The sequence below is a fragment of the Bombus impatiens genome, unplaced genomic scaffold (assembly GCF_000188095.3).
Source record: "Bombus impatiens unplaced genomic scaffold, BIMP_2.2 scf_0739, whole genome shotgun sequence".
NCBI lineage: Eukaryota > Metazoa > Arthropoda > Insecta > Hymenoptera > Apidae > Bombus > Bombus impatiens.
This window is the reverse complement of record NT_177158.1, coordinates 1166018-1178782: the sequence shown is the minus strand read 5'-3', so window position 1 is coordinate 1178782 and position 12765 is coordinate 1166018. Positions and strand designations below refer to the sequence as shown.

The 12765-nt window shown below is 35.5% G+C and overlaps 1 protein-coding gene across 1 annotated transcript in view; it reads right to left on the bottom strand.

Moving 5' to 3' along the window:
- Positions 1-12765, bottom strand: part of LOC100746351 (nucleolysin TIAR) — a 589230-nt gene that overhangs the window by 17910 nt on the left and 558555 nt on the right. Inside the window, exons 6-8 of the mRNA XM_033322978.1 lie at positions 10353-10533; positions 2478-2607; positions 1-44 (exon numbers count right to left, since the gene is read on the bottom strand). Coding sequence (XP_033178869.1) covers positions 1-44; positions 2478-2607; positions 10353-10533 — 355 coding nt within the window. The remainder of the gene's footprint in view (positions 45-2477; positions 2608-10352; positions 10534-12765) is intronic.

Below are 12765 nucleotides of genomic sequence, written 5' to 3'. Positions count from 1 at the left end.
GCTGCTGCCGCCGCGTAGTATGGGTACGTCGCCGACGATAACGCCTGGAAGAGCACAGTGATCAATGAAATAAAAAAGACTAGGAGCATCGCCTAGATTTTATGCTTAACCATCTCTATACGGTTAAAGATGCTAATACTGCTCGTTTAAAACTCATCTTAATGCCTCATATATGCCGTTAAATCGTTATTGCATCAAAGACTCCGCGTTTACTGTAACGCGCTGCCGTTAAGTTCATAGGAATTTTCCCTGTGGATGGTTACTGGAAAAATCTTTCGATGGAAATATTGTTCGCGTGGGAAATGGATTGGATCGGTCAGATTGAAAATAGAAAGGAAGAAGAAATGCTAATCTTGCTTTTATAGATTCTTAGAAGGTAACTAATTTTCCTAACGTTTGCCTGATTCTTAAATGTTACGATGCTATATAACCAACAAGGCATCTACGTTTTGTATTTGCGTATATTTAGTACAAATGATATTAGGAATTGGAGGAAAGTACGTCATACAGGGTGGTTGGTAACTGGTGGTACAAGCGGAAAGGGGGTGATTCTACGCGAAAAAAGAAGTCTAAAATATACAACAAAAATTTTTCGTTTGAGGCTTTGTTTTCGAGAAAATCGACTTTGAATTTTCGCTCGGTACGCGTGCACATTATCACGTCTCGTTATAACGGATCTCATTGTAGATCGTTGTCTCGATAGAAAAATTAAAAAAAAAATTTTTTTTTCTTCTTCTATCCAGTGCTGTTTCCTTTAACGGGAATGTCCTACGTACCCAGCATCCCAAAATTTTTCAAGATATATCGGAATATTTGAAGTTTCTTGTGTCTTTTAATCATTTCAGTGAAATTATATCATACAGGCTACCAGATAAAAATCCTTCTGGTCTTCAAGTAACAAGGAAATTAGAAAATCAAGAAAACTGGATTTACTTGATACTTCTATGCGCATTCTAAATGCATCGATGCAATATCAATCGTTTTACAATCCAATATATTCATAAAATACTTTTGCAAATGATTGGATACTTTCGTAACTCACTGTATTTTCAGAAATTGTACCGGGATCTAAACGTTCACACCTTCTAAAGCTGCATGCGAACAAGCCAAAATCTTGAGACGTGAATTATCCTGTGCACCACCTGGCGATTAATTTAGCCAGGTTAAGAAGGAGATCGAACATGAAAGCAGACCAACTGCGTCGAGTATGAGACTGAGGCATGATGAGATACGTAGTAATGCGATATCCCGGTACTACTCGTGGGAGAAGCGCGTTATGGGAATAGGGATCAATTAGAGCGATGTCACGGGCCGAGTAACAGTGGATGGATGGACGGAAGTACTGCTGAGGAGAGTACAAGGGAGAAGAGGGCGTACTTCGGCTACCATTCCCAGATCGGACGTACTTACTCGTCCTACCGGCGCTAATTGCTAAGAGACCCGACAGACACACTTTAGAGCAAGACCCGTGAATAGACCGGAATCTTGCCCGATTCCCTGTCCTCTCTTCCTCCTTCCGTTTTTACTCTTCTACTAGGCTCGTACCAGTCGGTCATGCACTGAACGCAAAGCCCGAACCGGATGGAACAGGCAATCGAATACTGTAACTATTTCCTTTTTCCAATATCTCGTAGGAGGCTGGTTTTTGCGATTTATTCTTGGTAACGAGGCGCAATACGTTTGTGCCTTGCGTTTCTCTTCGATACGATCAACGTTCGTAGATATTAGTATTGTATGTTTAACGAAATGAGAAATATTCTTCTTGTTGATCTTATTAAGATACGTATCCTTAATGAAATGAAAATTTTTCGTCTATTTCGGTTTACTTGTTTTTGCTTGTAATTTAATGAAAATAAAAATCGCACGATAATTTAAGAGACCTTCTATTTTGAAATTATGCTTGCCTCTTATTTAGTTTCAATTATATAGAATGCTTACCAAGGACATATATACAATACGATCGAACGGACTTATATGATAATGCATTTGCCAAGATATCTCAATCCCTAATTCAAACCGAACTCATGTTCTAGTTCGAAGTGGACTTGGTATTAATTGCTAGGATCTTTGGCACATATCTCGAGGTTAAAACATAGTTCGAGCATAAACCTGCTGAAGGATATTCTCCTTGAATTTATATCGATTTCATTCGATCTCTTGTGTTAATCATGATATACGTATATTATGAATTCTGAAAGTATCCCTATTTTTATTCTCGTTACAATATTCTGTATCTTTATTCATTTTTCATACACCGTATTCGAAGAATTACGAAAGAGAATGTACAAAGGCTTTTTATTTCCCTTTCTTAGTTGGCCAGCGTTGTTGCCGTTTTCCGCGATCGATGGAAGAAGTGATTGGAAACTTTATTTGAAATTTTATCTTAAGCGTCTCGTTTCAAACTTTATCCAGAATTCTGTCGCGAATTTCATTGCTTCCTCTTTCCATGAGAGGTCGATAAAAGAGCGAACGTTTACCTGTCCAGTTTGTTGAGCATTGTTCGGATCCCCGCTCTCCTTGCCCCAGCTACATTTCACCGTTTGACCATTGATGTCGGTGTTGTGTACTGCCACAATAGCGTGTGTCGCCGATTCTTTGGTAGAAAACCTGAAATACAACCAAACCACGAATTTCAGATTAGCTCTCAACGTTTCGTTCAAATGCTTTCACACTTAATAATTTTTAAGGTTCAACGAATTCGACGATCGTCAATTATTTCAAAAGAACAATGTCTCTTTTCATTTTAAATCCGCTTGTGCTGACAGACAGATAAATAAGAGCAATTATTTCGACAAAAGGATTATTCGATAGACAAAAAATGTGTCTTTGTCATCAAATCTTTTCTAGTGTCGCGTATTGAACAATTTCATCTCGTTTCACAAAGTGCTTAAAAATGAAGTAGCTTGTTTCAAACGTTTGTGAATTATGTATCGTTCAATGGTACTAACTGAGGGTTTGGATTACATCAATTCTTTATCTTAACTGTCCCAATTTTCCACATATTTTATTTAAGTAATACCGTCCAAAATTCTCAAAGAAAGGAAACGAACAGAAAAGGAAAAGGGACTTCGTTGAAATCTACGATATCGCGCTGTAATATTTTTTAATAAAATCTTTATAACACGTTGCATCAATTTATCCCTAGAGAGGCAACGTCGAAATTTCGGATTTTTGTTAGAGACAGCTGAGAGGAGAGCTGGAGATGATATGTAAAGACAATTATGCATATAGTAGCCTCTTTCTAAAAAGCAATTAAAGGACGGGCGTTAAAAATTCGTTTCAAGCGTATTTGCTACCGCCACGTGTTACGAGGATAGACGGAATTTACAAATACGCGTGCACGCCTGTGAAGAAAAATATGTAGCACGATCTGGCTGCACTTTTTTCCGCCAGTTACACGGAACCTTATTATCGTAGCTTTAACGAAATGGTCGGCTACTAGTGCTCTCAGCGACTCTTGCAGTTTAATTTATGCGAGTTTACCGTGCGCACGAATAAGCACGATAATTGTGAATCCCGCCGAATCTAGATTATACCCGTGGATCTAGAGATTCCATGTTAAATCGTAGTTTCGCGTATATGTATATCGTGCGGTGCTACTTTGAATTTCATACAGTTTGGAGAGCGTTCAAAGTGTATCGAGCATGTGAACAAACACCCTCTACCCTCGGTGATATTATCATTTTGTCGATAACGACCGAGTTAACCGCATGGCCTGCTGCTACTCCTATCGGTCGGCTTTATCTTCCTCTTTGTCGCGGATTATTTATTTATTACACCACGCGAAAATCAAAATGCCGCTGCTCGCACCGGATAACAGCCGGATCGCATTACTGAAAACGCAGACGTAGCCTTTATTTATCGAGTCCTTCAATTACGGCGAGGTTAAGGTTTGCCATTTGGCATTCAACCAAGATTCAGATGGGCCGAGGGGGTGGTATGTCCTCGTAAATGTCGTCTATGTAACCGGCTGCTGAAGGGGGTACGTTATGCCGTGTGGCCGGACATAAACACGTCGTTTTTAGAGGCATTATAAAGATAATCTTATATACGGATGCTTGCCCTGCAGGATTCGGGCTGCAGTTTCCTTTCGTTAATGAACGGGGTTGCATTACGATGGAGCGAATTCGAGAAACTTTAAACTATAAAAGTTAAGGACAACAATTAATTCTCGCATATCGTGTCTTTTCTTTTATTTTTTTAGCAGAATATAGCAAGGTACTTAGGTAAGATATTATTAAGTTGAAATTCTATTATTTCGTTACGATTAATTTGATCTGTAAGAAATCTTTTGTATATTATACTTTATCCTTCGTACATCGCGAATGCTGTGTCACAGATTGTATAGAAAGATGCATTTTTAAATAGCAGTCTTCAGAATCAAGTGGTAACTCTGATTGATAAATGGTTTCTTTTAACGTAATACCTTTTTTTGTGTATTGTACGTGCCTTTGAATTGTTTGACGAACGTAGCAATGAGCGAAGTAACTTTATTGTTTCTTGAGAAACGCTTTGGATTCAGGTTTGTACGTATAAATCCCAGCAATGGACAACGTGCTTTGTAAAGCATTCAATTACGTGGGCAGATAAACTGATTTTGTAACGGGAATAATTTATTTCGCATTTATGATTCGAAAGCTTTATTGTGCCAAGTAAAATATCGTTTCACTGATCATTTTACTGTCAATTGCAAGAAACAGCAGTGAGTCGTGTTATTATAACTTCCAGTACAAGCGAACATTTTTAATTATACACTTTATTACGCTTAGTTGTTATAACTTTGATAAATGAATTTGAATTTAAAAAAGTAGGTAAAAGCTATCGTTTATTCCTCTTTTTATAGGCTTCATGAACGAATAATAATATATATGATATAAAAACTGAATTGAAACGGAACATATTCAATTTATATCGTAAATAGGAAAACTAAATAGCAATATTTTGAAAAATAAAATTCACAGCAAAATATCTGCATCGATATTAAAATACAAAATGTCGTAAAGAAGAGCAGGCTAATATTTATATAAAAAAAAAAAAGAAGATTGGGAGTATTCGAATACTAGGTGGTAGCACTTTCAATGCTCGTATCCCATATCCAGTTACTTTAAAACGTATATCAGTTATCGGCTGTCCATTCCAAGCACGTTTCCCAACAAAATTCGATCAATTTTCGTCGCTTGAGCGTCTCACGAGAGCTCGATCGTGGATTGACGAATACGACACCGGCTGCCAGCGAGGACCAACGAAAAATCATCGAATTTATCGAGAGATTAGGTCACTTTTAACATCCTCGCCCGGGACTGCCACAATAGGAGCTCCGTCCAGGAGTTCATTCTCCATCCACGTCTTCGAGTACGACGAAGGATGGTCATCGTCAGCAACCAACCCCTTTTCCATCGCCTCGTTCTCACACCGACCAAAGCCCGACCGATAACCAGTAGTAGATAAGATTCTTTCTTTTCACCGAGAAGAAAGAACCTCTCTCTCTCTTTTTCTTCTCCTCTCTTACATCCTCCATACTTCTTTTTCGCTCCTCTGCAACGATCTATACAGTGTATCCAAGAGTAAGTCCATACGTCATCCCGAGATATTCGTTTCCGGAGTTTCTGACTATAGAAGAATGAAAGAGGGAAGAGCAATTAGACGGAAGATATCCGAACGACGGACATTGTCCACGGGTGGCGGAACTGCAGAAGACATACGAAGAGATACTGGGGTAACAGCGATTGCTAGCGGCGGGACTACAAGAAAGAAGAATGATGCCGAACAGCATAGAACGTGCGCGAGAAACGTCGACCAAGTCAGACTCGAAGGAACTGCTGCGGAGAAAGAGTTTTTTCGCCTCCTTATGATCCCGCTTTTTTCTTCCACAAGCATCGCTTGTTTTGAATCCGTCTTCTCATACCCTTCCTGGTTTTCCGATTCAGGGGAAAAATTGATCGTCTTTAAACTCTTTTTAAAGAGAATCTTGAGCGAACTATGAAATATGCTTGTCAGAAGTCAAGTCGAATCCTCGATTCTACTTACCACGAATCTCGCAATTTCATTACGCTAAGATCAATGATTAATTCTCGAAATACGAATTACATATTCGTTTCTGTGAGTTAATTTGTTATCAACTGATTATTCTCTGAATCGCCCATTTTGAATTTTTCGTCGCTTTATTATATCGTAAAAGGATTAAAAGATATTGGTACGATATATATGTATGTACATCGAAAGTGAAAATGTTTCTCCGATCTGTCGATCTTTGTTACTCGCGTCCATTATGATCGTTCTTCCGTCACGCAAAATATCGCCATATTGCATTCTAACAATGGCTAATCGTGAAATGGACATTTAAAGGTATTGCGTGATGATGTATGCCGTTATTGCGATAACGTAGCACGTGAACTTTAGAACGTGTGATTGGCTGCCACAGAAGGTATGCGTGTGTGATAGGCGTATATACTACGTGCAACAAAGGAGCTAGAAAGAGAGAAAGGGACGAGCAAGACGGTAAATATGATTAGCGATCAGAGAACGATATACATTCTCTCCCCCACGTAAGTAGCCGCGAAGGCATTAGTCGTGAATCAGAGGCGATTCCTTGAGTCATCCGAGTTATTTGATAGCCTTCATTTCTCTTGACAATAGAATTCAATTATTGGAACGTGTATTGTCTACTCTGTGTAGCGTATATGTGTATTTACGTGGCAAAGTGTGTGAAAGTAGAAAAAAATTACGATGCTTGTGAATGTTACCTTATTCTGGTATATCGATGGAAACGATAATATATTGATCGCACCGATCATTATTTCAATGAATTGTGTTGCAGAATAACTTGTCAGATAAGCTGTCGTTACCTATCTATTAGTAATAAATTACAGCAATTGATGTGAAAGGCGAAAGACGGATTGGAATACATAGCTGGAGAACAAAATCAATTAGAATTTTTTCGTAGAAGTAGAAAATCATTTTTGACTAATTTTTTATAAAATATATCTTTGCTATTTTCGCTTGAAAATTCGAGTGAGATTATCTATGAAGGAATGCATAAGAATTGTACGTTATCATAACGTATAAGAATTTACTACAAATACAAAAATAACTGATACGCGTATTCGTTTTTAGATAAAATATGTACTATATACATAATGTACATATTTGTAAATTTTTCTCATCTATGTTAACTATGTTGATGGTACAATTAGATAATAATATGTTTCATCGTTAAATGTATGCCAGACGTTCAATAATTCTCGCTTTTATAAATACGATGAGAATGATCACTATGTGAACTTTAAAAATGTGGATAAAGTGATAAAACTTACGACTTTCATAACTGGTTGAGCCTTTACGACCTCAAAGCTGTACGTAAGATACAACAATTGCTTTGAAGATTGTGAAAGAAAGACAACTATATGAGAGAACAATACCTTATTTATTATAGTATACAGGATGCAGCCGAATAACTTATACAAGCGAGCACGAGGTGATTCTTTATGAAAAAATAAAAATAAAATATGAAATAAAATTTTTTCATTTAAGATTTAGTTTTCGGGGAAATCGAGTTTGAAAATTTATCAAATATACTTGAACGTGGCTAATTCCGGATTGGTACTAAATAATCGACAGGAAGTTGTTCAGGAGGTGTAAAGATAAATCGAACATTTAGAATAAAATTTGTTCGTTCGGGGCTTCATTTTCAAGAAAATAAAGTTCCAACACGTTTAGTTAAGTCCTAGTTAATCGACCTAGTACACGCGTATGATAAATTTTCAAATTTATTTTTCTCGGAAACAAAGCGTCTTGAAAAAAAATGTTATTCTACGTTTTCGACGTATTTTCACACGTAGAATAACTTCCTGTCGATTATTTAATCCTGCCTAGTCCGGAATTAACCATATGCAAATATACTTCGTAAATTTTCAAACTCGATTTTCTCGTAAATTAAGCCTTAACTGAAAAAATTTTATTCCATATTTTGTTCTTATTTTTCCATAAGGAATCATCTCGTGCCTGCTTGTACATGTTATTCGACCGCATCCTGCATATAATGTATATATACTATAAACAATTATTATTATTACGTATTAGTTTATTTTAGTTTATTAAAAATACATTTGAAACATTAATAATTTGACTCAGCTATGTATGTACCGTACTTGTACAAATCTATTTTACAGTTTCATTAGTGTCACAAGTTTTCATTTTATAGAATTAAAACTCTCGAACAAAAATAATTTCATACCTGCCGTTAAAAGTAAATTGTCTTTATTACCGCACGACGACTCGAATTGAAAACTGAAACTAATCACACGTGGAACGGATTGTATCACGCACAATTTGCCTGCAGGCAAATGAGAGAAGTTCATGATTGCAGTACGTGGTCTCTGAAATTGCAGAGTCATGATTATTTTCACTCTAATTGTATGACGACGTACCGATATTCGAAGATATCGATTGAATACGCAAGTGATTCTGGCCGCATTCCGAAATCAGCTATCAATTTTGAAAGCATCATTGCATCCCTGTCAGATGCCAAAAGTTCGGTTAAAGACATCATCGTGTTATCAGTGTACTCGGTAAACTTCGTGACGCATCCTGCCTCTTGCTTTTCGATTTTAGACGCTTGCCAAGCGAAATTTGGCAAAAAGGAACGTTGGCTCGAATTTATACTTTTTACCATTTTATTAAACCGATGTAAAGTACGGTTAATTAAACTATACGTTTTTTACGTCGATATTTATTAAGTGAATTTATCGTCCCTTCCGTTCCATTAAATATCTGTCTCTTATAGTATTCATTTTTCACTCGCGATTTTATAATTGATGTATTTAGCGTCTCTTCTATAAGATCCACTCAATTTTCGTATTTTTCATATAATCAGGCTGCGAATATTCGTGCGTTATGAAAAATTTAAATGTATAAAAATACAGAGAGTACACGTAATATATATATATACACACGATATATACTGGTTGTTACAAATATTTAAAAGAAAAAGCACATTTAAGTGCAAATTCTTTAATTATGTTCATAAACGTATGAATTTGCATAAACGCATTCGCTGTTTAATTATATGATCAAATTATATGTAATTTATGTAAAAATTATAATATTAATTATATGTAGAAATTGGAGCAATCTTATATAGAGACTAATATAGCTTCTGCATACTACAACAACATACGAGAAAGATGGTGATATGTAAATGGTAGCGAGGAGGCCAAAGTAGATAGATTAGCATATGACATAATTATGAGTTAATTATTTTAATTTAAGAAGAATTTTCTTCCACAAGTTTTATCATTTATATTATCACTTTATTCTACATACCGTGAATTTACTTTTTAATAATCATTTGCATCTTATTGTTGACCTAGGAATAAAGCACAATACTTTAAGTAGAATATTTTTCCCAACGAATAAGGACATATGTATATCACAGAAAGATAGCGTTAATTAATAAACTTTCAAAACAAATGATTTCCCGAGATCGACTACGATCAGTCTACGAATAACTTTTTATGAGTCTTATTATTAGTTTGCAAAACTAATAACTTTAATATATCTAGCAATTAGACTAGCCGGTCCTAAAACTTTTTGTCCGCTGGAAGGAAATCCGGCTTTAGCGTGAAGAATTTATTATCTCAAACTCGGCGTTGTACGTGAGAACTTTTTCTATCGATCAGCTTAACTCCCGTTTTGCTCGCTTTCTTCCACGCGATGATCTCTGACTGCGGCGTACTTCAACGCTACTACCTTCACCGTGGGGACTTCCCGTCGCACTGACATCTCCGAGAGATATTACACGTAACGTATATCACCAGGACATTTCAACAACAATGCGCCACAGTCTTCAGGGACGTCAAGAATCGAGAGATCGTCGGAGCTGTACACTTACGCGAGCAAACTTTTGAAATTAATAAGTTTCGAAGGAACTGCCCACGTTGCGCTTGTCTTCGTATATACTACAAGTTTTGTAGACCACTAATTTTCTAAAACAATCGTTGAACCACCGGGGAACTTTACCGTGGATTAAAAGAATAAAAATAGAAAATTATACCTTACTAGGATTTCACGCTGGAAAAGTTTGCCAGTTAATTATTGTTCGCGTTATTATAGATGCCATATCGTATTACATTTTTACGAATGCTTTTACAAATTTTGTAGTTTTAATTACGAAACATTTCAATTGTTATTTGTGTAAATTTCGCCCGCTCGAAACATTGTACGTGTACACAGCTTTATTTTGTGCATTATAAACGACTAATCAAACGAGAATATAGCCACCTTTATACGTGAACTCTTATATGGAAACTATATGTTATAAATTTGCGAAGATAATGTAAAAATTTAACGTTTACCTGATAAAAGCATAACCCTTGTCCTTGAATACACGAATCTCTTGGATGGATCCAAAAGGCGAGAAAGTTTTTTGCATTAGCTCTTCTGTTAGACCATTAGTTAGTCCACCGCAGTATACTGTACAGTTGGTCGGACTACTTTGATTGTACACTTCATCGAAAGTCAATGGTTTTGCGTTTGCTGCAAATAAATAAATAAAAAATGTTAGTTAAATTTAGATTTACTCCATTATCAGGATAATGCTGTGGATCGAAGTGATGACAAATATTTGTCTGTTTGTGTTTTCTTTTGATTACGTTACCTGTTAATACATTATATGTTTTATACTAAACATTCTAAAATATTAGTTACTCAATATACACTTGTATGCATATATGTCTTTAGAATTTTCTAGCATACTTTAGATATATCAGTATCATACACTTTTTTTGTCACTGTCAGTTGGACACTTTTTTTGTCACTGTCAGTTGGACATAATAATAAAATCTTAATGAAGTAAGATAATTGGTAAAGAATATTAAAAGGTAGAGAAAATTGTCTTATGTTAATAACGTCCGATTAGCATAAAATTGGATAATTAATTAGAATTTCGGATATTTGAGGTAGAAATTGATCTTCCGTCGATGTCGATACATTAATAAAGTCGTTAACACTGTCAAATTTGTAATCTAAAGTTCCTTGCAAAGTTCACTAGCTTCGCGAATTTACATCAAAGTTACACTTAAGTCTAATTAGCTGCAAAGTTTGCCAGATATAACTTTGCTGTGCTGCGGAAATTAATTGTAAAATTGCAAATAAAATATGTGGAGAATGGCAACGACGTTATAAAATTCGATCGCCGGAATATTAAATGCTTTTTAATCCCGATACCAGTCTGATAGAGCTATTAAATGGCAGGCTGCATAATCAATATCTTCACCATTTGGTGAACCAGTTAAAATCCCTGATTGTTTTATCTTTAAAAACTTAGTTCGTAGTTTGATCATTAATAACCTTCATTGAAAGTATGAACAAAAAAAAAACTATTTAATTTATGCAATGTATTAATCACGCCCGAAATGTTTCGTAACTTTAACAAAGTAAGGAACTCGACGAAAACCTAGCGGAAGATTAACAACTTTCTTTTTTACAATTTCAAAAAAGCCGTTATTTCGACGTTTCTACCGCATTCGAGAACATTTAATGTATAAACTATGTATAAGTTCATCGAAAGCTCCGATACTTATTGTCAGAGTAAAAGCTAATGCAAAACTGATGTGCGTTCGAATTATGGAAAATCTTTCTCTGACTTAACGTTTAAAGTTGAGATTTAAAATTGCTCCATTCTAAAGAAATATTCGACGTTTTAATGTATTTCAATATTTTTGATTTAATATGGTTATGCATCCAGTGTTCGACTATATTAAAACGTGTCGATAAAAGAAATATTCACACGTAACCAGCATTCCGTCTCAATGTGATTTATATTATTTGAAATACTACGCATTTTAAAGGGATTAAAATATTTACTTTGAATATACCTACATTGTGTGAGTTCAATGTGTTATAATATTTATGATAGAATATTGACAACCGAATGGTTTTCCAGAATAATGGACCTTAATGGAACGCATGCATCTACAACTTGTATGAGAAAAAAAAAGCCGGTACGATAAAACGAAATGTTTTATATATATAATTTTTATTCACGACTACTCCATTGATAATTAATGGGTTTAGAATATATAATAGCGATGAAAAGACACTATCTTTTAGAAAGTATACACAGTTACATGCACGTTTGTTTCATTTATTGTCTCTCTATTTATCTTCAATGATATATGATATCTGCATTCTCAAATAATGATAACGTTAGACAGCAAATTTTGTCGATAGTTTATCGAATTTACGCTTTTAATTTCTTTCGTTCGTCTCATATTGAAGCGGTCGCCATTTACCACTCTTACACCTATTCGTCTTTAAAATGTAAAATGTAAAATATGATGGATATCAGCACTCGAGAAATTCCCTCCTTACGTCAAAGAAAAAAAAAAAAAAAAAAAAAAAAAGAAAAAATATAACATGCAATTACCTAATTACCAGTGCTTTAATAATCTTAGAATTCCGCAACAATGTCGCTACTCGGTGCAAAATTAAAAATTAAGAAACTGAGCTGGTACACGATACAAAGTCATCGATGCATGCGATATTCAATCTTATCGATTAGTTTCCTATCGTAAGAAAATGTAATCGGTTCTATCTGTAAACGAAGAAAAATTTGCACACGTTAAAGAAACTAACTTCACCGATATCTGTTTGCTATTATCCGGTGCGTCTGCTTTGCTGTTTTAGCATCGGTGATACCCGGAGAAACGGGTCAGGTTTGACGACGCGGAACTCGGTGCAGCAGACTAGCCGTTCGAGATATCGAAC